Source organism: Vidua macroura, chromosome 9 (genome assembly GCF_024509145.1).
Source record: "Vidua macroura isolate BioBank_ID:100142 chromosome 9, ASM2450914v1, whole genome shotgun sequence".
Lineage (NCBI taxonomy): Eukaryota > Metazoa > Chordata > Aves > Passeriformes > Viduidae > Vidua > Vidua macroura.
The window spans coordinates 8,866,355-8,889,841 of NC_071579.1; the positions used below are offsets into that span (position 1 = coordinate 8,866,355).

Sequence of the window (23,487 nt, forward strand, 5' to 3'; positions counted from 1 at the left end):
CGGGAAAAAGTCCTCGTGACAGCCAGAGCCACCTGGAGCAGAGATCATTCAGGCAGCAGCTGCAGCGGGACGGGCAGAGGCAGGCAGGGATCACGCCGGCTGTGAGCAAGCGGGGCAGGGCAGGGCAGCAGCAGGGGCACGGCAAGGAAGTGCTGTCATGTCTGGCCTTGCCTTGCCTGTGCCCGGCCCAGCGAGGGCTGAGACAAACAGGGATGAAGGAAGAAGGCATTGCCATCCAACTGTATTCCCCTCTCTGTCCCCATGCCTAGCCTCTGTGGGATAACTTTTTCATGGCATTCCTGATGTTTCTGAGATGGGGGCACACTGAAGGTATCAAGCCAGCAGCCAACTACAAAAAATAACTAACCAGAACGTGGGCCAACATGTCACAGCTGTAGATGGGGTGCACAGGACACTGCCAGCTTGATGTGACAGCTGTATGACCTCCTCCACTTCCTCAGATCCACACAAACACACCAGAGACATCTCCCTCCAGGCAGTTCCCAGCATTTTATAACCTGTAACAATATCTTGTCCTCCCCAGAAATGAGAGGGAAGCCAGCTCAGGTCTGTGCAAGCCCTCCCCACTGCCACCTTCTCACCAGGCCCCTTGCCCCCTGCCAGCCTCCTGCTTCTCCAGAGAGCACATGAGAGAAGATGGAGCTTGAACCTGTGCAGTGAGAAGAGACCAACAGGGAACAGGGAACAGAAGGAGAATAAAGGCTACCAGCTTGGTCACTGCTCAGCAAGGTGCCTCCTCACCCACCGTGATGTCGGGCACTGGCTGCACTGAGCAGAGAGTATCCAAGGAGGGCATCTCTACTTGGCCTTCAAAATATTGGTAGAACAGTTTGGCAACCTGTAAGCCATTATCATGGTCCCTTGGAGCTGGGCCTGCTCCTCCTCAGGACAGATTCCTGAGTATCTCCTCAGGTTACTCTTACCTTGTCATCCTCCACACGAATGAGAGGCTCATCCTCCTTCAACATCACCTCTGAGACACATTTGCACAATGCCCACAAGAAACTTCTGGAGATAAAAATCCTGAAGATAAAATAAAGGACACAGACTTGCTTCCTAATCAAAGCATTTTCACCTCAAAATGGTAAGAGGCTCCATGTCAACCTACAGCCCCTGCAAGGTCAGAACTGTCCCACCACCCAACTGTCTGCTCCCTGACTGCTCCCCACAGTCCAGCTGAAACCTCAGCCAGATTTTACCAGCTGGGATTTGCTTCACAAAAACATTGGCAAGAAAAAAAAAAAAAAAAAAAGACGTATTTTAGAAAACAAATTCATTAGTGACAACTGAAGAATGAAAGGTCGAAAGTACACAAACTGACATGCAAAAATAATAAGAATTTACCAGCTGAGATGGGATTAGCTCTGATGCAAGTTAATGAGACCTGTGTGTTTTCCTCTGCTGAGAAAAATAACAGAAATCCAGCTGGAGCTGTAAGAGAAGTGCAAATGCAGAACAGCCTAGTCTCTTATCACTGCAATCTGTCCTTAAAAGTTTGCTTCATTCAGGCCAGGCTCTGGGAGACAGGAGCCAGGAACAACACAGAGCACCCAGATTTGGGGCAGTTCCCAGTAATTTCAGCTTCTTTATTCAGGTTTTTTTCTTTTCCCAGGAGCCCTATCATTTTCTACCTGTTTAATAAAAAGGATTTTTCCCTTACAGCATAAATAAACTCCCCCCAGTTCCTCAGGGCTTTCCAGGAAGACAGTGCCACTCCAACAGCATCAGCACCAACAACATAGTATGTTTTTAAGCCCTGGAAAACCAGCAGCTTAAAATCCATCACAGCCATGGCAGTGGAGCAGTGGACACAAGGAAAAACCATCATCCCTGTCATCTGTACCCCACCACATACATTTCCAAGTTTCTTCTCCCTTTTTCCCATACCAAACCAGGATGTTTAAGGAGCAAGAGGTAGAACAGTTGTCTCTTGCAACTTAGACACGTGACCATCAATATTCTACCATGAAAAATAAAGTAATACTCAACAGAATTCCCAGGTATAAGGGGTTACAAATATTCAGACTTTATTATAAATAAGAAATACTGTTTTATACATAAAAACTGCAAGTGTTGCATTTTGTTCACCGCCCCAGACAGCAAGACCACAGATTAAGGCAAAAAAAGCTGGAGTGAAGGCACATATTGAGAGGGCCAGAGTCAAGAATAAGGTGATGAAGGGATGTCACGTGTCACCCATGACACCCAGCACTCCACCAGCAGCCGTCACATCATCACATTATGTAAAGAAATAACTGGACTTATACAATGAATAATGGCTGTAATGCAGTACTGATTAACAGATCGCTTATAAAGATTTTTTTTTTATTTAAAAATAAAATTCTGTTAAAAACGGCTTAAGGAAAAAAAAAAAAAAAACAAAAACACAAGAGAGCAGGAAACCTTAGGCCTGAGGTTAGCCAGGGCATGCACACATCTGCTCTTCTCACAGCCTTGGCAGAGGTGATGTGGTTACAGCTATCTTCCCAGAGCGACCCAATGTCCCTGTGTGTGCAGGCACAGGGAGCTCTCCTCCAGAGGTGTTTCCAGGCAGGAGGGAAATCCCACAATCGTTAAAGGAAGGGATACAAGAGCCATGCAGGGTTTGCTGGGAACACCCCCTGCCCAGCAGCACTGTCTGCACCAAGCCTCCTGCCTTGCACAGTGGTATCAAGATGCCCCCAAATGCAGCTCTCTGACCGCCTCAGCGCTGCTCCCATCTCCCAACAGCGCTACAGCTCCTCACAGCTCAAAGCCACAGCCCCTGCTCCACTCCTGGCACGGCATCCCAGGGGACAAGGGACACAGAATTGGGTGCTGCAGGCACCATGTGGAGCAGGGCTGGCTTTGGAGACAGGGCTGGAAAGCATCCACCCGACAGGCAAAGTGGTTATGGATGGGTGCTGGGGATACAGTAGAGGGAAACAAGCAGGAGCCCAGCTAGGAGAAATCCCAAGTTTTAAGGGAATGATACAGAGAGAAGCAATACATGGTGCACCTGCCCCAATGGCTACAGGGGAAAGCACATAGAGGAGGCCAGGCTGTGCCACTCTGGAAATCTGGCTGAGTATATTTACACACACATACACACATACGAGAGACTTCCTCACACTATAATCATGATAAAAAAATGGAAAAAAAAATAATCACATTCACACAAAAAACATAAATTTGAAATAATTAATAGCACCAGTGTGTGTCAGATAATAATTTCTTCCCCGCTACGCAAACGTACAAAGTTGCATAGTGTTTCAGGATAGATATATACTGGATCTCAGGGGAAGGGGGGAGGGATGCCAGGCTGGAGGCAAGGAGGAAGCTGCAGAGGATGCTCTTGTCTGGGAGCGAGGGGCTCCCCGCCACTCCCACCCAGCACCAGCGAGCACTGCCTGGGGAGGGAGCTTGCAGGGAAGCCGTGGGAGTGGTGTAAAAGGCAGAGCTGCCACCTGAGCCTGGCCTGAGGTCCCTGTGCTGTGGCAGCTTTACAGTGACTGGGAGATCTGGAGGCAAAAAGAAAGGAGGGCACCAGGAAATTCCAGCTCTTCCTCCCGTCTTTAAAACAGGCAAAATGCCAGAGCAATGGCAGGAGAGAGAAAAATCCCACTGTCCTCCTTCAGGAAAAAGATGGGAAATAAAAAAAGACCTTTCCATTTCCACTGATGTGCCCCCTTCCTTCCCCACCCAAAGACATTCAGCATGGAGGCCAGTGCAGCTGTCAGAACTCTCTGGATGGCAGCTCTTCTCTTCAGCAAGACTCGTCCTGCTTCAACAAACTCATTTGTCAGTCTGACATTCCAAGCCCAGAAAACCAGATCCTCTGGAAATTCAGTAGCAACAGATGGGAATGCAGCTCGTGGCTTCCACACTCTGGCAGTCTGGACTAGCCAGCAGGTAGCAGCTTTCAGATCAGACCCAAATCTTCTCTACAGACCAGAAGTGGGGCTGGCAAGAGTCACCACTCTAGCAGTATCCCATCTTCCCAGAGCCCTAATCAGAGGCTACCTTTTTCTCATAGCAATGCATCCTCACAGAAAGCATTTCAGAAAGAGGCTTCAGCTATTTTGCCAAAGGCTACCAACACTGTTGTATTGGCCACTATGTAATGATGAAAAAAAAAAATTCACAGGGTTAGAAGTTGGGAAGAAGGATCTGAATTGAGTGCAGCTATACTGGCCATTACAGTAATACTTTGGTAGCCATCCCCTTCCTTCATAGGGACAAAGAGCTCCAGGACTGAGGATTTTACAGTCAAAGGGAGAAGACAGGAGAGAAAGTTGTGTTAGTTTTGCCTTGCTGTATACAGCTCACATGGTTATTTCTGAACCACAGTATAAAGAGTCCAGAGCATCTCTCATCCTTGCATTAATCAAAGGGAAACTGTGTCTGAGGAAGGGGCAAATGTGGAGTGCTCAGGAAAACAATCTATATTAAAAAAACCCTTTGATGCCCGAAGACGGATATTTAATTTGCTTCTCAAAAAAACCCCAAACAAACAAATTAAAAAAAAAAAAACACCCTACAAAAAAACCCAAACAAAACAAAACAAAAAACCAAGGGAAAAAAAAAAACAAACAAACCAACAAAAACAAAAAAACAAAAAAAAAAACAAAAAAAAAAAAAAGAAAAAAACTTTCAACTTATCCTGATTTGAAAGGAAACAGTGGCTGCGAGCAGCGAAGAGTTGGGGATTTGGAGAAGGTAATGTGTGTTAAGGCACTCCATGGCTGAACCACCACTCACCAGGGCGATTCCCCCCACCCCCAGCACACCCTTAGGGTTTCTCAATGGACGGGGTGTTGAAACAGCCAGATGGCAAAGTCTTCCTGATGTCTTCCAGGTTGCTAATGTCCTTCAGGATCTCTTCAATGTCCCTGTTGTAGGCCTGTATCGCATCATCTTGCTTCTTGGCTTCTCTCTCAAGGAAAGACACTTTCTGGTCCAGGTCACTATCTTTCATCTGGTCTTTGGCACTGTTCAGGGTACCTTCAATTTCATTCAGTTTGTTCAAGTCCACTGTCTCCAGTTGCCCTGAAAAGCCAGAAGCAAACAGGGAAGTGCATTAAAACCCCTTTAACACCGTGGATGCTCACACAGCTGAGCCCACAGCAGACCTCCATCAGGCCATCTCTAGCATCTGAAACAGGACCAACCATATGGGAGACATCTCCACTGCTTCAAGAAGTCTTCAGTTTGCTGAAAACCAACACAGAGCATTGCTGAACAAGCTCTGAGGCTACTCCAGAAAAAAAAAAAAACCAAAGTCCTTGCCAAAACCACACAAATCCTATTTCAAGAGATAACAGATCCATCTGGTTCCTCAAACAACATTGGCAGGAAAGCCAGCACACATCAGGAAAACACTCAAAGGCATAGAGTTAAAGACAGTCCTACCTAGCTGATCCAACAGGTCATTAATGACAGTGAGCAGGCTGTTCACAGAGTTCTTAGCTTTTCTTGCATTGTCTTCTGCCTCCTGGGCAGCCTGTGAGGCCTGTAGGATATAAAAAAAATGAAAACACAAAAAAGGTGTAGGGATTACAAAACTGTTGCTTCTCTTCTGCACTTAGTCACCACATCACTGCCTTCTCACCCCAGGACAACAATCCTGCACAAAGATCTTTATCACAGGGCTGGGGAGAAGACTGACAATCTTCAAGTAATCAGTTTTCTGAGTATTTCAGGATGGGGAGCCCTGAAAACTGAGCAGGATTTTGCAGTAAAGGGCAGGATGGAATCAATAGGGCTATACAGTCAGGTTTTAGCTATAATAAAAGGAAAAGCAGCTCTCAAATTCCAGCAGGGAGCCTATGCTAACACACCAGAACTTGTCTTCTTTTCAGTCCCACTTAAAGCTTGGAAGAGTCAGAATACTGGCTGGACCCAGCACTGTCTTTGCAAGAGGAAAGCCTCATTGCCAGGACAGCAGGGAGAAGACAGCTCCTAGCCACTGCTGTCACCTGCCTGCAGTGCTTACCTCATTTGCCATCTTCATATCCTGCTCAGCATCGGCCTGCTTCCGCTTCAGCTCCTTTTCTGCATCCTGCAGCTGCTTCATCATGTCATCCACTTCCCTGGCCAGTCCTGTCACATCAGCAAAGGTCTTGTCGGCTTCGGCTCTGGTAGCAGCAGCACTCTGCAGCCAACAGGTGGGAGAGGATGGAAAAAGGTGGTGAAGGTGCAGAACTTCCTTCAATCCTTCTCATCAAAATGCACTGATTTCCTATCTTGCCATATTTTGCATTTGCAGTGGGGAATACAGCAGAGAGCACACGGGGCTCACCAGGAACCACTGAAACAGGAGATCATGCAATCACACAGCAGGATCTCAGCAGGGGTGAGCTGCAGCAGACCCACCTTCTGAACAGAGCTGGCAATCTTCTCAGCATCATCTGCTCTGGCCTTGGCCTCACGGGCATCAGCAGCAGCGTTGCCCAGTGCCAGCTCTGCCTGGTGAGTCTTGTTGTTGGCCTCTGCAATGGTCCGGCTGATGGCAGGGATCTTCTTCAGTGCCTCCTCGGCCGCCGTCTTGTTATCGTTCACCCGCCTGTCGAAGTCTAAGGGGGGCAAAGCACATCCTTACCACAAGCTCCAGAAGAGCCCTGGGATGCTCCTTTGACCAAGCTACCCAAGGCTTTGCTGCCCTGACATTGGAGGGATGTAGAGCAAACTGGGATCAGCTCTCCCTATTGCACATCTTCTGATGCTAAATAAGAAAGTTAAAAGGAAATCTCTGGTCCCTGAAAACGCTTATACTTTTTCTTTAAAGAAAAACAAGCCAAAAGAACACACCCAACACTCAGATAAAAGCAATAGTAGGGCCTCTTTAACCAGAATATCCTACAGCCAAGTGACTTGTCACACTGCAATTAAAGGATTCATGCCAAGTGCTTCCTCTTTACCTTTCAGGTTCCTGAGAATGGTATTGGCCTCCTGTAGTGTGCCACTGCTCTTCCGAGCAGCTTCTTCAGCCAGGGCTTTTGCTGCATCTGCTCGAGCCAAGAGCTGGTCTGCAGTCTGAGGAGACATGACATGTATCAATGTATTCCCACTTTCTGAAGGACAATTGTGTACGTGCATGAAAAAGCACTGTTAAGCCTCAAAGAGGCCATCCAGAACAGCCGTGCTTCCTCCGAGACCAGGTGAGTGTATGTACTTAGGGAATACTGTTCTGAGTACAAAGTTGACACCACATCAGGCAAATATCTCCTATTGTCCCACACAGCCTCAAAGCCATTGCTTTTAACCTCTTTCTGCATCTCCTTTTTGGGGCCACTCTTCAGCATTCTTATAATCAATAAATAACACTAAGACTAAGACGAAATCATTTGCATCTGGCCAGTTACTTGTCTTCCTTGTTTTTTTTTCCCCACGGAACAAAAGCCTGCACAAAGTGGAACTGACCTGTTGCTCTGTTTTCCCTTTCTCCAAGAGGTTCTTTACTTCTAGCTCCTTTCCTTTCATATCTTCTCTCAAGTCTTCGTAATCCTTTAGCTTCCTGGCAATTAGTTGATCCAGCTCCTCTGCTTCCTTCTTGATCTTATTTGCTTTATTCTGCAGGTGGAAATCACACACAGAGATTCCTGAATGTTAAAGAATTCCTGAACAGGTGGTAAATTTTTCCACTTCTACATTCAAGCCAAGACATCTGGCAAACATTTCACTCAGATTTGTGTCCTTCAGAAATGGGGGAGGTGGGGTTTATGTAGGTAGTTTTCTGCATTTACATCTCCTGCATAAATGTTGCAATTGCATAAAAGCTGGATTAAGCCCAGATGGACAAAAAACCCACAGAGCGTTCTTATGCAGAGAACATTAGCAGAGCACATGAAAGGTATGCCAGCAACCTAGCAATCTTCAGGAAATACTGCACACGATGGTGCCCACATGTACCTCTAGCCCCGTGGAATCCACAGTAGGCAGGCTGGTGAGATTAGCATATATCTGCAGGGCTCTGTTTCCAGCTTCCTCTGCCTCTGCAAGCACCTTGTTGGCCTGTTTCTCCAGGTCTCGAGAAATATTCCTTGCTTGATTGTACCTAAAAAATTCCCAAGGATCCAGTTATGTAACAGTATTTTTTGTAGAACTGAACTTTAGTAAGAGAGTGGAGAGGCTAAGAAATCAAAAATCACCTCCCACAAAATCCAAAGCATACAGGGGGCTGTCTTAGCTTTAAGCACTGCTCTAAAGTCAGGAAATAAATACAATTTTCTATTACTGACTCACTTCTGGTTGAGCTCATCAATATCAATTGCAGTTTGGTTTTCTCCAGCCAGTGTCTTCAGCAGCAGTTGATACGCTTCCGTGGAAGTATCATTTGCAGCCTTGGCTGTGCGAACAATCTCATCAGCTTCCTTTTTATGCCTGATGGCAAAGAAAAGTAATGCCATTAGATTTGTCAGCCAATAGTTTTTATCCTTAGTTCTTGATTATATTCTCTCTTACTTCTCCTTCTTTCCTTCCCCCAGCTGTACGTATGGGAGATGCTGAAACATTTGTAATGGAAGATGGTTGCCACGTCTGTCATCCACATGAGAATGTTTGCCCTCAGTGCTACACAGCCATCATCCCACAGCACCAGTCCCTTAAGCAGCAAAGGGTGTGTGTTTCCTAGCCTGCAAATGAAATTCTACTTCCCCCTTGTAGAGAAGAGCAGGGCCCTAACATAGGCCACGATGAGTGTGTCTTGCCACAGCCTACCTTTCTGCCAGCTTACGGGCCTCTTCTGCCAACAGAGTCATGTTGTTGGGGTCCCCGCTTTGCTCTGGAGGTGTAATGGACTGGAAAAGAAAAAGAAAGGAAAAAAAACCTTTAAAGCTCTTTTTTCATCTTTTATTCATATTTGCTTTAAATATTTATTGTCATTATCTTAATGCTTAGAGATGTGTCTAACCTACTTCCCACTTCTCTGTATGTTTTTCTTAAGTCCATGCAGTTTCCACCACTGGTTATCCCTTGAAAAACAACTGTGCTAATATTTATTTTAGACTTTTGTGTTGGTTTGGGCTAAGATACTATATGTGACTGGCAGTGGTGAACTTCATTGATTTCCCATGATCTTGATGCAAATTTGCTGTTTGAGGGAGAGAGCAAGTGGAGAAGCACACCAGAGGCACAGAAGGAAAGGCCCTCAGCCTCTCGCAGCTGTGTGGGATCTCAGCAGCACACTCACCACGTTGTCAGCTGCCATCCTGGCCCTCTCCAACATATCAGAAGCCATGCTGATCAGGTCCTCAGTGTCCTCCACCCGCACCCGGGCCTGCTCCGCCAGGTTCTCCGTGTCCTGCACTGTGCCCTGGATGTTCCTCAGCCTGTTGAGCTGACTCACTAAGGTGCTGTTGATGTCTTTGAGACGATCCATGAGTCCCTGATCTACGTCTGAAATACAGGACAAAAAAGAGAGGAAGCAAAATTAATTAGAGCAGGAAGAGAGGCTGGAGCAGCAGCTTACCACGGCAGGCACCATGTTGGTAGGTTAATCCCCTACTGGAAGGGAAGCGGGCAAAGGCATTTCACAAGTCACTTAGCTTGAGATCAAAGCCATAATCAGAATGTGCACCAAACAGGAGAAATGAAAAGCCATGAACTGCTAATAAGACAATCCCGCTGGGTGTTGGAACTGACTCTGATGGGCGATTTTGTGTTCAGAATCATCAATATTTTACTTAAAATAACTAACAATTTTAGGTCAACTCTCTCATTGACTTAAAATGACAACAGAGCTGCTCCTCAATAGGTACAAAATGTCTGTTTTGTGAATTCTCTTTAGCTTATCTCCTAGAAATTAAGCAGAGATGAACGAATAGTGCAGATGTACATTTTTCCACACTCAGGGAACAATGGCTACTCCGAAGAAAGACCTAAGGAGCTCCATATGGAGCAGCCAGGAGCTGTGTGGAATAGCAAACCTACTCCAAACTCTCCCCAAACCAAAGGGCTGACAAAAGCTGGCAGGATAAAGCCTTGGTTCTCACATATGCAGGACTTGAAAGGCACCCACATGTCACCAAATTTTTGGACCATCAGGTAACTCCCCACAATAGCATCTTAATAATGGAGGCATCACAGCACAGGTATGTGCCTCACAACCAAGGCAGTTATTTCTGAAAAGCTGAGAGTGTTATCAAGAATTAAAGTGCAAGAAGAAGCCCACAGAACTTCAAAATTAAGATTGGCCAAATTGATGTATTGGTTGAACATGAATGTTTTGACACATTTAAAAAACATACTACCACAGAAAAACAGAAATAACTTCTTTAGGTGTGCAAAGACTTTTGCAAGGGTAGTTTTTCTTGCATTTACTTTGCCCTCTTAGTAAGAGAAGAACCTGGAGCTGGGGAAGGGTTTGGAGTACAAACTTCACGAGGAGCAGCTGAAGGAGCTGGAAAGGGGCTCAGCCTGCAGAAAAGGAGGCCCAGGGGAGACCTTCTGTCTATCCACAACTCCTGACAGGAGGGTGCACCCAGGGGGGTCAGACTCTGCTTCCAAGGAACAGGGACAGGATGAGAGGAAACAGCTTCAAGCTGTGCCTGGGGAGGTTTTGGTTGGATAGCAAGAAAAATTTCTTCATTTAAAGGGCTGTCCAGGGAAACGCTGGAATCACCATCCCTGGAGGGATTTAAAAGCTGGGTGGATGTGGCAATTGGGAACATGGGTTAGTGGTGGCCTTGGCAGTGCTGGGGGGCAGGGAACAGTTGGACTTGATCTTAAGGGTCTTTCCAAATAAATTATTCTATGATTCCAAGACAGAAAGACCGATCAAAAATTCCACCACAAAACCAAATCCATTCCCTCATCTTTCTCCAATCCCCACCCTGCTACCCCCTTATGTGGGACTATTATCTAGGCATGGATGCCAAGCAGGCAGTATAAATCTACCTCAGCTAAAGCTGAGAAAAGCTTAAGCAACCATTCTCACTGGCAGGAATCTTCCCAAGCAAATGCCAGCATTGGATGCGTGTTAGCTTTTTCCCAGCTTCACACAAAGGGGACAAATTTTCCCAAAATGGTCTGAAATCACGGAACCAGCTCCCAGGGGAACATCTTTTACTGCAAAGTCAATAGTCTTCTTCAGGGCTCTCTTTTCCAAAACACACATCATCTTATATATTAAAGAGACCCTAAGGACAAACCACTGTCACAAACATGACAAACATCCTGCTCACAGACATCCCATGGTAGTGGCGACAACACAAGAATCAACTTGAAACAGAGTTTAACAGGAAAAACAGCATTCTTCAGAATATTCTACACTTTATGGTGGGAGAATTAAGTTTGCCATCAGAATTTTGAAGCCTTCGTTCTGATTGCTGATGATCAGAACAAGAACTACTTGATCCAAGATGTTGGAGCAAATTTAAAGCATAATAAGTATACTTCAAAGTTTTCTGCTTGTGTTAGAAATAAAACCCTCCTTTGCATCGAAAGAGGGTAACACATAAAACACTTCCATCCATACAGAGCTAGAGGCAGATCTTTACTTCCATGTACAATGAAGACCACTGTCAAACAGCATGGATAAAGCACAGCCACTGTTGTTATGATAATAACATTCACTGACTCAGTGCTGCCTTAAATTGCTGTCAATCCTGGAGCACAGAACTGGCTTGAAATAAAACATGCTGTCTCCAAAGAACTCATTTAGTTGGTCCATGTCTGATCAGGTCAACTCACCTTTGCTCTTTTGTGCTTCATGGAGCAGCTCCGTAACTTCTCTTTCTGCCTGCTTCAACCGCTCTTCGAAGGCTTCATCAGTTACAGTTTCTTCTCTGGTACCCAGATTTGCTATAAGATTTTCCAACTCCTGCAGCCTTTGACGTTGCTCTGCCACCTATATAAGAGAGACAGAGCACAGCTGTGACACATCAAAGCACCTTGAGCCACTCTGCTTTCAGCAACCACCAACAGTCATGGGCCGGAACGCTGCACAAGTGGACACGTGCCACCATCTCCAGTGGTACCAATAGTAATCAGTGTCTGTGGCCTTACCTTATCTTTCACTAGTCTGTAACAGGCTGGACACTCCTGGCAGCCTGGCCACGAGCGGTTGTAGAAATAATTCTCCTCACACTGGTTGCAGCGGCTCCCCACGAAGCCTTCCTTGCACTCACAGTGACCGTTCTCCCGGCACTGCAGGGACCGCGAGCCCTCAGGATCACAGTCGCAGGCTGCAGGGGAGTTAAACCTCAGTCAGACTGCAGAAGAGGCAGAAATACCCTAACACCCACAGGATGAGAGGAAAGGCTTAATACCCTAAAAAAATCTGCAAGAGCTATGGGGCACAAACCCACAGCTGGACTTCCCAGTGATCACAGTGCTTCTACTCACAAGCAGGATCCAACATTCACTGTGTGTTCAGTGTTGCTATTACCTCTCCCACAAAGCATCATTCTACCCCACTGCATTGTAAACAACTGCTGGTTGTAGTTTTGCTGCTCTTTACAGGCAGGGATATCAATGAGGAAAGTTTGGATCAACCTGCTTTGCAATCGTGTTTACAAGATCAGCTGCTCCTCAAGGCAGAACCTGGATACTGAGGCCACCTGCAGAGTAACTGTGCAGGGACACATAAGGAAACAGGGCTGTTGGAGGCCAAGATGCAGAGAATACATTTACACCAAGGAGAAGTAGATATCTACTAAGTTGGGTATCTAGTAAGTAGGACAAGAAAAAGGTAACAAAAGAAGAAGGGGATAAGCTGTAGTACAGAAAACAAATTTTTGTCAAGCACAGTGTGGACATAAAAGTGCCAACTTCTGCTGTGATGAGGAGCGAGGTGACAAAATAGCTTCCCAGAGGCAGAAGGAAAGCAAAGGCAGGGCTGGGTGTGCAACATCCTTCCCATCTGTCTCGCTCTGGCCCCTCAGACTTACGTTTACAGCCTTCAGAGCCAAAGCCGAAGTGGTTGCCCTCACATCTGTCACAGTGCTGGCCGGTGACGCCTGGCTGGCACTCGCACTGCCCCGTCCGGATGTCACACTGCCCGCTGGTGGAGCCCAGCGCGTGGCAGTTGCACCTGGGGGAGGCAGGCACACGTCAGATGTGACACAGAAGGGACATGCGGGGCCAAGTGCCCCCCTGAAGTGCACAGCTCAACATTTGCATTTGCCAAAAGCCGCTTTTCTTGCTGTGAAGATGCAGCAGGCGAGGCACGGAGCTTTTGAACTATGCAAGGTCACTTGCTGCCCGCACTAAAAAAAGAACCCAAGAGCCCCTGCTACAATCATGAAGTCATGTGGCAGTTTTCTATTTAAGATTTAGAGCTCTTTATAAAGCTATTTATAAGTCAGGCTTTTTGTACAGCCTCAGTAGCTGCTCCTTGACCACTGCTCTTCCCCACCCAGAGCGGCAGAGGCACACCTGTTACTTGTGACAAACATCACATTCCTGCACAATGTAAGCACAGACCCTCCAAAACCGGAGTCTCTGCCCCAAGCCAAGCCAAACCTCACCTCTCACAGCCACGTCCACTCTGGAGGTTGAAGAATCCAGGCTCACAGGCACTGCAGTCCCTCCCAGTGACGTGAGACAAGCACTCACACTGCCCAGTCACTTGATTGCAGATCGTCTGCTGATTCACTGTGCCGTAGGGATTGCAGTGACAAGCTGCAAAAATAAAAAGGTATGGAGAAACATGCACAAAGTTAGAAAACCCTTGTGGTGTTGGTACTTAGCCTAATGGGCCTGAATCCAAAGCACATGGCCACCCAGCCCCTGCATCACACAATGCTTTTGCTTTGATAGCACTAAGTGCCCACAAACACAAGGACTTTCGCAAGCTCAAACCACCAAATCAGGGTAAAGCCACACATTGCTGCTGACGGGCACAAGTGACAGCCTGACAGCAGCTCCTGGGGACAAAACCATTTTTAAATGCAACAAGAAGCAAGTCTCACCTCTGCACTTGTCAGCGGGGTCAGGGGCCAGGGGGTTCCCGAAGAAGCCATCCTTGCAGCGGTCACAGTAGAAGCCGGCGGTGTTGTAGATGCACTTGAGGCACTCGCCGGTCTGGCGGTCGCAGTTGCCCACGGCATTGGGGTCGATGTTGTTGTTGCACTGGCACAGGCGGCAGGGCCTCACGGCACCGTTTCTGCCCAGCGGGTCTCCGAAATAGGCATCATCACACAGCTCACACCTCTTGCCTGGGACACAACACAGACACGGGTGCTGCAGCAGAAAGCTCTTTGCTGCCATCTCACATGGATCCCCTTTGCAGTCCCTTCTGAAAAGTAAACTCTTCAGCTTCTTCCCTTTCATCCTTCTGTTGGGGCCAGACACAAATCCCTCCTCATCTCTAAATTCAAGTGGATTTTTCACTGGAACTTTGCAGTATGAATTATTTCTCTTCTTCCTTCCCCTCCTATCCCTTTACGGCAAACCTGCAAGTTGTTGTTAATTTAAGAATCCCAAGAGGTAGAGTTCCATGTGGCATCACTGCTCCAGGAAGCTCCTCTGCCAATGAGACCTGCCAAACCTCCACAGGCAGCCACTGAAGTATTTGATTCAGCAGCTTCCTACACTTACTGCAGATCTGACCTCCCCAGCCAATTATGAGTTCCATTTCTTAGGCAGCTCTTGCACAAACAAACCCCCTTTTTCCTCACAACCCAAAAAGGTGGCATGAGACAGGAGAAACTCTTCTGCAATCACATTGCTACAAGAAAGATCAGCTGCTACAGACACCTGAGCTGAAGGGCACCTGGGGCCTGGACTCTGCTTTGGTTCACAATGCAGTGGCAACCCACAGGAACCCCCATGAGCTGCTTATGTGCCTGGTCAGAGACATTCCTAAGCACTCAAGAATTTACAGGTATTCTGTACTTTGGACTCTGCCATGCCAAGCATGAAATCAGCAGAGAAGCATGAAGGCTCCCAGTCATCCTAGGGCTTCCTTGCTGCTTGCAGGCAGAACAAAAGTTTCTGCTTAACAACTCAGCTACATGCTTGGACTTCACAGCTTATTGCTAAGAAAAAAATATCAGTATCTGTTCACATATTTCTCCTTAAAATTACTGAGCACTAGTTTGATCTTCTGTTTTTTTGGGCAGCATTCATGAGTCACTGCAGCCCTCCTGCTCTTCCTAGGAAGCATCCTGTAGTGCATCGCTGGCTGGCAAACTGCACCTTCTAATTTTATTTCAGTCTGACCTGCCTTCCTGGCTCTTTTAAATCTATTTTCTGCCCAACACCATGCCATCATCAGAGCTCTACTGGAAGGCAGCACGGCTCTCCTATACAGCACAGAAATGGTCAGTCTTTGCAGATAAAGCTTTTTGTTCTCAAGAAATAGGCATGAAAAACATGTGAAGCCCCAAGCCTCACACAGGACAGAAAATAGGGCTGAGGAAGGAAGAAGGATTTGAACCAGAAGAGGCAGCAGCTTTCAGAGCTACTCACTGTGGATCAGAGAACAAGAACTAGCAGGAGACACATTTCCACAAGCGTGTGGATGTAGAAGAAGATGTTTTGTGTAGGAACACACCTGTAGTGCCAGCCTGGCAGCTGGTGCACACGACCTCCTTGGTGCGGGGCACAATGGCGCAGCTCGAGGTGCCTGGGCACGGGCAGGGCTGGCAGTCGGAGGCCGTGCCGGCCGTGGCATCGCCGTAATACCCATCGCTGCACTTCTCACAGTGAGTCCCCGCCGTGTTATCCCTGCAATTGCACGCGCCTGCAATAGAGAGGGACGCGAGTTTTGCTTCACTGTCCAATCCAGAAAAGAAGAACCACGCTCTTGCCGCTCCTGTTTGCTCTCTTACCCGTCTCGGGATCACACGTCTCGCTGTGCCCGTTGCACGTGCAGGGCACGCAGGGGCTGTAGGGCCCGAGGCTTGGGGTCTCTCGGCGGTACCCAGCGGTGCAGCGCTCACAGAACTGCCCCTCGTATCCCACTGGACATGAGCAGCTCTCCACCCAGGCCACAGGCACACCTGCTCCGGGGCGAGCACTCGTGATGGTGACGTCATCCAGGTGACCGGCACCTAGAAAGCACCAAGGGGCAAACCCTTTGTAACCACAAAGGCTATCATCACCGCTCCCCCAAACACAGCTGAACGGTACGAGGGGCACACAGGGGGGTGCTTGCAGTTGGTAAGATGAATCGAGATGCAAAACGCTCCAGGAAGCTTTAGAGAGATGAGCAAAGATGCACTAGAGCCCACCAAGAGAACATGCAGGGTAGGAAAGATGAGAATGACAATATAGAGGAGAATCTGAGAACAGCAGCTGAGCAAGCACAGCCAATTAAAATTAAGTTATATTTCACATGTGTATGGTTCCATTTCCAAATCAAATACCAAAACCAATTCCTGGCTTTCAAGGCAGAACAGACCATGTCTCCAGCAATCTTAATACACCATCTGCAAACCACGCCTCAGGACAAACTCTTCAACTATTCCTCTCAAGCCATTCCTTCCTCTGGCATTTCAGCACTTCCCTCCTCTAGTCCCAGCCCCTTCCCTGGAGCAAAACAGAGCTCAGACACAACACAGCTGACTTTTAACTTATACCACTGTGTCTGTACCACTGCAGCAGCTCCAGTGCACTGAGCAGAGCCTCAGCTCCTACATATTAGCAGTGGCTACAGCACTCAGGGATAGTTTGCTCCCCACCATTTCACAACCCCACATTCCTCATTATGGGCCACCCCTCTGAAAACATTTGCTGTTTTCCCACCTTTACCAAATGCAAATTCATCCTTTGCATCTTCCTGCAAATTTTTTTTCACCACACAGCAATACCTAAGAACCTACTTTTGCTTCTAATTCATGCCCATTTTTATAAATCTTCATCATGAGGAACTTTCACTCAGGTCTTGCACAGGCAGCACTTTAGACCTTGTCCTTCCCAGTTGCCATGTCAAGGCAAGACCCAGAAAGAGGAGGGATGTAACCATTTCCAGTGTAGCAAAACCTAAAGCCAAGTGCTGTAAACTTCCTATGTCCTCCTTCAATACTATGTATTTTTACCAATTGGAGGATAGCGGCTATTAAACAAAGAAAAATTCCCATGTCTAGAGCAAGGAATCAGCAGTTGGTATGTGTTCAGCTTTCAGACATTCAAAGACAACACTTTTCTTTCCCACATCCTCTTCAGGAGGCCTGGGAGAAGATGCTACACAGGAAAGCTAGGTGAAAAGCCACTGGCACAAGCTTTGCCAAATAAACTGCCACAGCTGTTTATGGCTGGGCCCTACAATGAAGCAACCCAAGCACTAAACAAATGAGTTTGCCCCCTCTTCTGCGACGTTCTGCTCAGCGACTTACTTCTCTCACTGTATGTCCCACGGATCTTGATGGAAGTCAAGTTGTGGAGAAGCTTTTGGAATTCAAATGCTGTAAGAGCAGGCCTCCACGGGTAATCTGCAGCCTCATGGAGCCTGGGGAGAAGAGGCAAGCATCATCAGCACAGCTTTCAGCTGCTAACAGCTGCACCCTCTCAAAAACTCCCTTTGCAACAGTGCTGTGCTATTGCAACATCACCCACACAAGTTTAAACCTAATGAGCTCTGTTTCCTCAAGAGCTCAGAGGCCAAAGGCAGCCCAGGCCAGGTGACAGCTGCTCCCACTGTACCTGAAGGTGTAGGTCTGCACATTCTCACTGGGGTAGGAGTTGCCCTGGGCAATGAGAGGCACCGACACTCTCAGCCCAGCCCCCTCCAGCACCAGGTCCTCTGCAGAGAGGCGCGTGTCCCGCCTGTCCACACGGAAGGAGAAGGTCAGGTTTTGCCCGTAACTCAAAACCTGGTTGCCCAAGAACTTGCCTGAAAGGGGAAGAAATCCTTACAGTTAGGGGACAGAACACAAAGGGCACAAGCAGCACAGAAAGCCATGCCTTTAGAATGACCTACGTGGTGCAACGAAGTATATGGGGAAGTAGGTGTCTGAGATAACAGAGATATCCTGGGTCTCGGCACTCCACTGCAGCAAGACTTCTGAGCCATCACGCTGCTCAGCACGCCACTCATCCTCTCCTGAAGAATCAGATGGGCAAGAATGAACAGCCTTGGAAGACACAGATTTGCACGCACTTCTCACATCACGTAGTTAATCTAACGTGCCTGCATAGGCACTGACAGGCTGCAGAAAGCAGCTGTGCAGAAGAATTTAAACAGTAAACACTATCTTTACAGTTTAAGCCCCTGACTCAAGTGCTGACTTGAAACCTCTGGACTCTGAACCCTCTTGACGACTACTTGTCCAAAACCTTCTTTTCTAAAGAGCTTAAGCAGAGCTAGAAAAACCTGCAGGCCCCTACGATTTGTTGAGAGCTGCAGCCTTTGTATGAACCGTTCTCCAGTGGAATTTTCATTAAAAAGATGTTCTTTTCAGACTACGCAGCATGAAAACATGCATACACATGAAACTGACTGCATGAAAGAAACTGATTTTTCCTGGGCTTACAGACTCATTGGAAACACAAGTGCGTTTTATTCAGAGCCGTTTAAACCCTGAATCTAAAGTGATTTTGATCCTCTCAATCACAAAGTCTTGACTTGGTTCTAGAACTGAGGAAACTCTGCTTTGTCAGCACACCTCTCAGGACAGAAGAAGTTTCTATTTGCAATTCCCACTTGCACCTGCACGGTGTACAATAACTGTGTGCCTGAGGCCAGGGCTGTGAATTCCTGCCTCCCTATCTGAACAAACAAGCTGCAGACATGGAAGCTCCAGGTAGCTTCAGCACTTCCAAAAGAGGGATCCTAGACCTGCCTGCCCAAGGTTTGTGGTCTTGCACAGAAAGGAAGGAGTTGGGGTTTTTTAATAGCTTCTGACTTGAGTCTACCGCCCAACCTGAGATACAAAGGAAAGCTTAATTTTACCAAACTCAAAGTTGGAGGTGATGCTATAGATACTGTAGCCCACAGCACTGGTGCAGACTGAAGAGTGTCCAAAACAGAAGCAGGGAGTACAGCCTCTTGGATTGGAGGAGTCCAGATGGAAAAATCCAGGTTTGCATCTGAAGATGCGAAAGAAAGAAAATTAATTTCCCTGATGCTTAACCCCAGGTCCTTGCTCAAATGTTTTTCATTCTTGAAACAAAGCCATGGGAAGAAAAACTCACCTCTCACAGTGGAATCCTTCCACATTGTCCTTGCACGCACACCGCCCTGTCTCAACGTTGCACTCCCCTGTGCTGCCAGCAGCATTGCAAGAACAGGGCCTGGGGGAGTCAGGAGAGAGGTTAGTTCAGTAAGAGCCACATAGAGAAAGCTTTAAAAAAGCCTAGCTTTCCTTTTAGAGAGCTGCAATCCTCCTTACCTGCACCCAGCTTCGGAGAGGGAGTGGAACCCTGGCTGGCACCGGTCACACTTGTCCCCCATCACACCGGGCTTGCAGCTGCACTGGCCGTAGCTGTCACACTGTGTGCTGAGGGAGCCTGTGGGGACAGCAGGGACAGGTACCTCAGCACACACATATGGCTCCATCAGCTACTCAAACTCGACACAACGGCCAAGAAATACGGAAGCAGAAAGCGGGAAGCACAGCCTCAAGCCGATGAGCGACAGCTTACCTAAAGACTGCCTCTACTTCACAGGGATTCTTTCCCTGGCAGCTCTAGACAGATGAACTGTTATCTAGTCTTCCCAAACTATATTCAGCCTTTTACTCCTACTAACCAACCTTTTTATATATAAAATATAATTTTAACTTCAAATTGCTTTCTTCTGCTTCATCCTCAGTGCTACATTTGCATGCCTCCAATTCCACATCTGTTTTACTCTGCAATATGTAATTTCCAAGATTTTATTCCCTGAATCCCTTGTGCTCCCCCTAATCAGCATCTCTCCTTTCCCTGACCTCTCCCTTTCACACTCCAATTTCCTTCCTTGATTCCTAAGTTGCATTTAAAGACTAAACTGCCTCTTTGGAAAAAGGCTGCATGTGCCACTATGAATCCTAGTAAACTCATGAGCAAAACCCTCATTTTTGGAAGGATGCCTTCCTCAGTACTGCTCCATTCAAGCAGTCTTGCACAAAAAGCAGTAGCAGGGTTCTTTAATCCATAGTGGACAAAATGCTTTCTCCCAAGCATCCATGTAGCTGCCAGCCTCAGAGCTGTCAGCACTGTAAGAGTTAACTAGCAGGAGAAAAATATTTTAATATACAGAAATAGTTGCTTGTTTCCACTTCAATCCACACCAGAAGATTATAGCAAAGTGAAGAGTTATAAGATGATTAGGCTGGACGGGACAGAAGAACTCACAAAACCTTTACCATATACAGCCAAAGTTCAAATCTCCTTTGCAGTCCCACTTAGGATTATTTAGGAAAAAAGAGTACTTGACAAAAAATACCAGTCCAAACATATCCAGGGGATTCAAATACACCCTGGGTGTCAGTGAGTCATTGCATACAAGCTAATGGCTAAGTTATAAACCCTTTGGAAGCTGTCCTTAAAGACCCAAGAAGTCACTTCCCTGCATCTTTTCAACCATCTCAGCTCACACCAACCCACATCCCTCTTAAAATAGGGTCTAACAAAAGGATCCAGGAAAGCAGTCAGAAGAAGAAAGGGCCTTTATTGGTCAAAAATGTCACAACTGAATGACTCCTTGACAAAATTAGATAGGAGATGCACCCTGGCAGACCTCTCCCTGGCTGCTTTTAGGGCTTGCTGCAAGCAATGACTTATGCCAGCTACTCTTTTGAAACATCACATCATATCTTACTGTGTGTTACCCTTTTCCCTCCTTCCACCTTACTTGCTGTGGGCTGGTGTAGTTATAGGATCACTCCTTACAGGTTAAGTGGTTCTCTATACAACAAAAGATTTATTCTCCTGCCAGAATTACCCGTCTCCGTTTATTTTAAAAGAGTTCCATTACATATTTTGAGTTTACTTTGTTTTATCTCACCCCACCCCCTTTTGTGTTTAATGTTTCACTGGTTTGTATTTATAGTGCTTGGATACTCAGTAGGAGAAACTGATGCAGCAGCTAAAGTTCACTACAATTTCACAGCATGAACAACTTCCAGAAATACCCACTCACATCATCTTGGTTATTAAGAATTTAAATGAGTTCTTTTGTACTGGGAGCATCCAGGGTAACACATACACAGTGGAAAAAAAAAATCTATTTCAGAATACATTCAAAGGACTAAGTGCTGCAGAGGCGACCTATCTGCCCCTGCCACCCTAACTCCATTTAGATCCAAGGAAAACTTAAACCAAAATACAACCCAATAAACATTTCCTATATGGAAAAAAAAAAAAAAAGAAAAGAAACCTAAACAACCCCTCCCTCTTTCTACCCCGGAGTTTGCAATGAGCTGCATGACCGAAAGCAGAGGTGGGTTCTGTGCGGAAGTTTGCAAGCAGCCGTGCTGCAGCAGTGCTCACCGACTGGGTTGCAGCTGCAGGGCAGACAGCCCTCGTCGCTGGCCAGGCGGTAGAAGCTGTCGCGGCAGCGCTCGCAGCGGGGCCCGTCGGTGTTGCCGGCACAGGCAGTGCAGTGGCCGCCGTGGCCCGTGGCGCGGTACAGCTCGGGGTCAAAGTAGCACTCCTGGGACCGCCCGTTGCAGTCGCACGCTGCAAAGACAGGGCACTATCAGTGACCAGCCCGGCCCCACAGCACAAAACCCAACCCTGCACAGTTCAGCTGTAGATGAGTTGGGGTAGGAGCTTTTAACCACTCCGAGACCTGAAACAAACTTGAGACCATTCTCATCAATGCCCAAAAGAAAACCACTTCTACCCCACCACTTCTTTTGACATCAGGCTGCCACTTGCAGCCAAAATGTTGTCCTCCCACACAGCACCACTGATCCCTGTCATCCAAACAAGCATGAAAAGGTAACATGAGGTTACTCCATGCTGCAATGAGAGCTTCTCCCCTGGATTGCAAATCCCTAGACAGCAGGACATCCCAACTTCACCAGCTCGTTGAGGGAAGCCAAAGACAGCTGGGACCCATCTAGACATACAGAGGTCAGACAGGAAGAAAACTTTTCTGTCTGAAAAAGCTTCCCTGTAAAGTAAACTACCAGGACCTGTGGTCTGAGACAAAACACCAAGCAAATTGGTGTTTTGTGACAGAGACCTGCATTTGCGGTCCAGAAATTAGATTAAATAATCAACAAGTAACTGTAAAAACCAATAACCCAAACACAAAAATTAGCTGATGCTAAATGAAGAACTTTTGAAAGGCCAATTATACTCCAGCATAGTAAGCATATTTTTTTGCCCTAGATCTCATAAAGTACAAGCCTGTATATTTCTGCAGGCCACCTCTTTCTTTAGGAAAGATGGGTGGTTCCCATCCTTCTCCAGAAAGGAGATGCCCATTCCTACGGATCTACCAGAAAGCTCCCACAGGGCAGGAGTGGAATGACCAACAGTCCCACCCACTGTGCTTAATGCTGGCTAACTGTGACTGAGACAAGTTAAAAGAAGGCAGGGCCAGCTTGTGGCTCCAGCAGAGGCAGGGGCCCAGCCCCAGCCAGGCTGTCCCCCGTCAGCCGCACATACGCAGGCACTCGTTGGCGCTCTCCGCGGTCGCTCTCCTCCACGGGCGGTCGTTGAAGAAAGGAAGGCACTTTTCACAGTCCACCCCGAAGGTGTTGTGCTTGCAGTTGCAGACCAGCTTCCCAAGCTCATTCTTCACACACTCACTCGCGTGCCCGTTGCATTTGCACCTGGTTCAGGAGAGGTAAGGAGCAGGTATTAAAACTCCAGGGCTCCAGGTCATTCGCAAAGCAACACCAAAAAACAGGGCCCAGTTCTCAAAATCTGAGATGAGAGAAATTTGAAGGTAAATGATTACAACAAAATCAAGAACAAAACTGCCGTCGTTCAGCCTGGAGCTGAGGGAGCTTCATGGATATCTTATGGAGACATTCTAATATCTAAAAGGGGTTTACAAGACAAAGAGAAACTTTTTATCAGGGCCTGTAGTGATGGGACAAGGTGTAGTAATTTTAAACATCTTTCAAATTTTAATTTAGATTGGACATAAGGAATCAATGAGGGTGGTGAGACACTGGCACAGGTTGACCAAGGAAGCTGTGGCTGTCCCATCCCAGAAGTGTCCAAAGCCAGGCTGGCCAGGGCTTGAAGCAACCCGGGATAGTGGAAGGTGTCCCTGCCCACGATAGGGACTGGATGATCTCTGAAAGTCCCTTCCAAACCAAACCATTCTATGAAACAAAGAGGTGCAGCCTGCTCTAGGTAGGCATTTAGAAAGGGAAGAAAAGTTAACTAACTCCTTTGCAGTCTTCAGACTAACCTGAGTAGGAGAAGCAAAGATTTAGCTGGATTTATGTTAGTAAATTTTCCACAACTTCTCTCCTGTGAGAGCCCAGAACACAGTATGTTCACTGGGTGTGGGCTACTGTGGTATCAGTAGGAAATTAAATAGCACAAAGGTGACTAATACAGAAACCCAGGGACCTCCAGACTGGTGGTGCAGCCAATACAAATCCACATGTGGCCAAATCCCTGTCTCAGGACCACCATATGAAAGCAGGC

The 23,487-nt window shown here is 47.1% G+C and overlaps 1 protein-coding gene across 1 annotated transcript in view; it reads right to left on the reverse strand.

The window, feature by feature from the left end:
* Window positions 1-2,024: 2,024 nt before the first annotated feature.
* The window catches only part of LAMC1 (laminin subunit gamma 1), a 67,126-nt gene continuing 45,663 nt past the window's right edge, over window positions 2,025-23,487 (reverse strand). The window contains exons 4-28 of the mRNA XM_053984651.1: window positions 22,489-22,655; window positions 21,361-21,549; window positions 19,278-19,395; window positions 19,081-19,179; window positions 18,839-18,975; window positions 17,867-17,989; window positions 17,590-17,779; window positions 17,283-17,395; window positions 15,777-15,998; window positions 15,500-15,688; window positions 13,914-14,159; window positions 13,470-13,623; window positions 12,891-13,033; window positions 12,007-12,185; window positions 11,692-11,848; window positions 9,191-9,396; window positions 8,719-8,798; window positions 8,245-8,382; window positions 7,912-8,056; window positions 7,423-7,572; window positions 6,921-7,035; window positions 6,376-6,575; window positions 5,996-6,154; window positions 5,413-5,512; window positions 2,025-5,049 (exon numbers count right to left, since the gene is read on the reverse strand). Of these exons, the coding sequence (XP_053840626.1) occupies window positions 4,793-5,049; window positions 5,413-5,512; window positions 5,996-6,154; window positions 6,376-6,575; window positions 6,921-7,035; window positions 7,423-7,572; window positions 7,912-8,056; window positions 8,245-8,382; window positions 8,719-8,798; window positions 9,191-9,396; window positions 11,692-11,848; window positions 12,007-12,185; window positions 12,891-13,033; window positions 13,470-13,623; window positions 13,914-14,159; window positions 15,500-15,688; window positions 15,777-15,998; window positions 17,283-17,395; window positions 17,590-17,779; window positions 17,867-17,989; window positions 18,839-18,975; window positions 19,081-19,179; window positions 19,278-19,395; window positions 21,361-21,549; window positions 22,489-22,655 (3,976 nt within the window). The 3' untranslated portion in view covers window positions 2,025-4,792. The remainder of the gene's footprint in view (window positions 5,050-5,412; window positions 5,513-5,995; window positions 6,155-6,375; window positions 6,576-6,920; window positions 7,036-7,422; window positions 7,573-7,911; window positions 8,057-8,244; window positions 8,383-8,718; window positions 8,799-9,190; window positions 9,397-11,691; window positions 11,849-12,006; window positions 12,186-12,890; window positions 13,034-13,469; window positions 13,624-13,913; window positions 14,160-15,499; window positions 15,689-15,776; window positions 15,999-17,282; window positions 17,396-17,589; window positions 17,780-17,866; window positions 17,990-18,838; window positions 18,976-19,080; window positions 19,180-19,277; window positions 19,396-21,360; window positions 21,550-22,488; window positions 22,656-23,487) is intronic.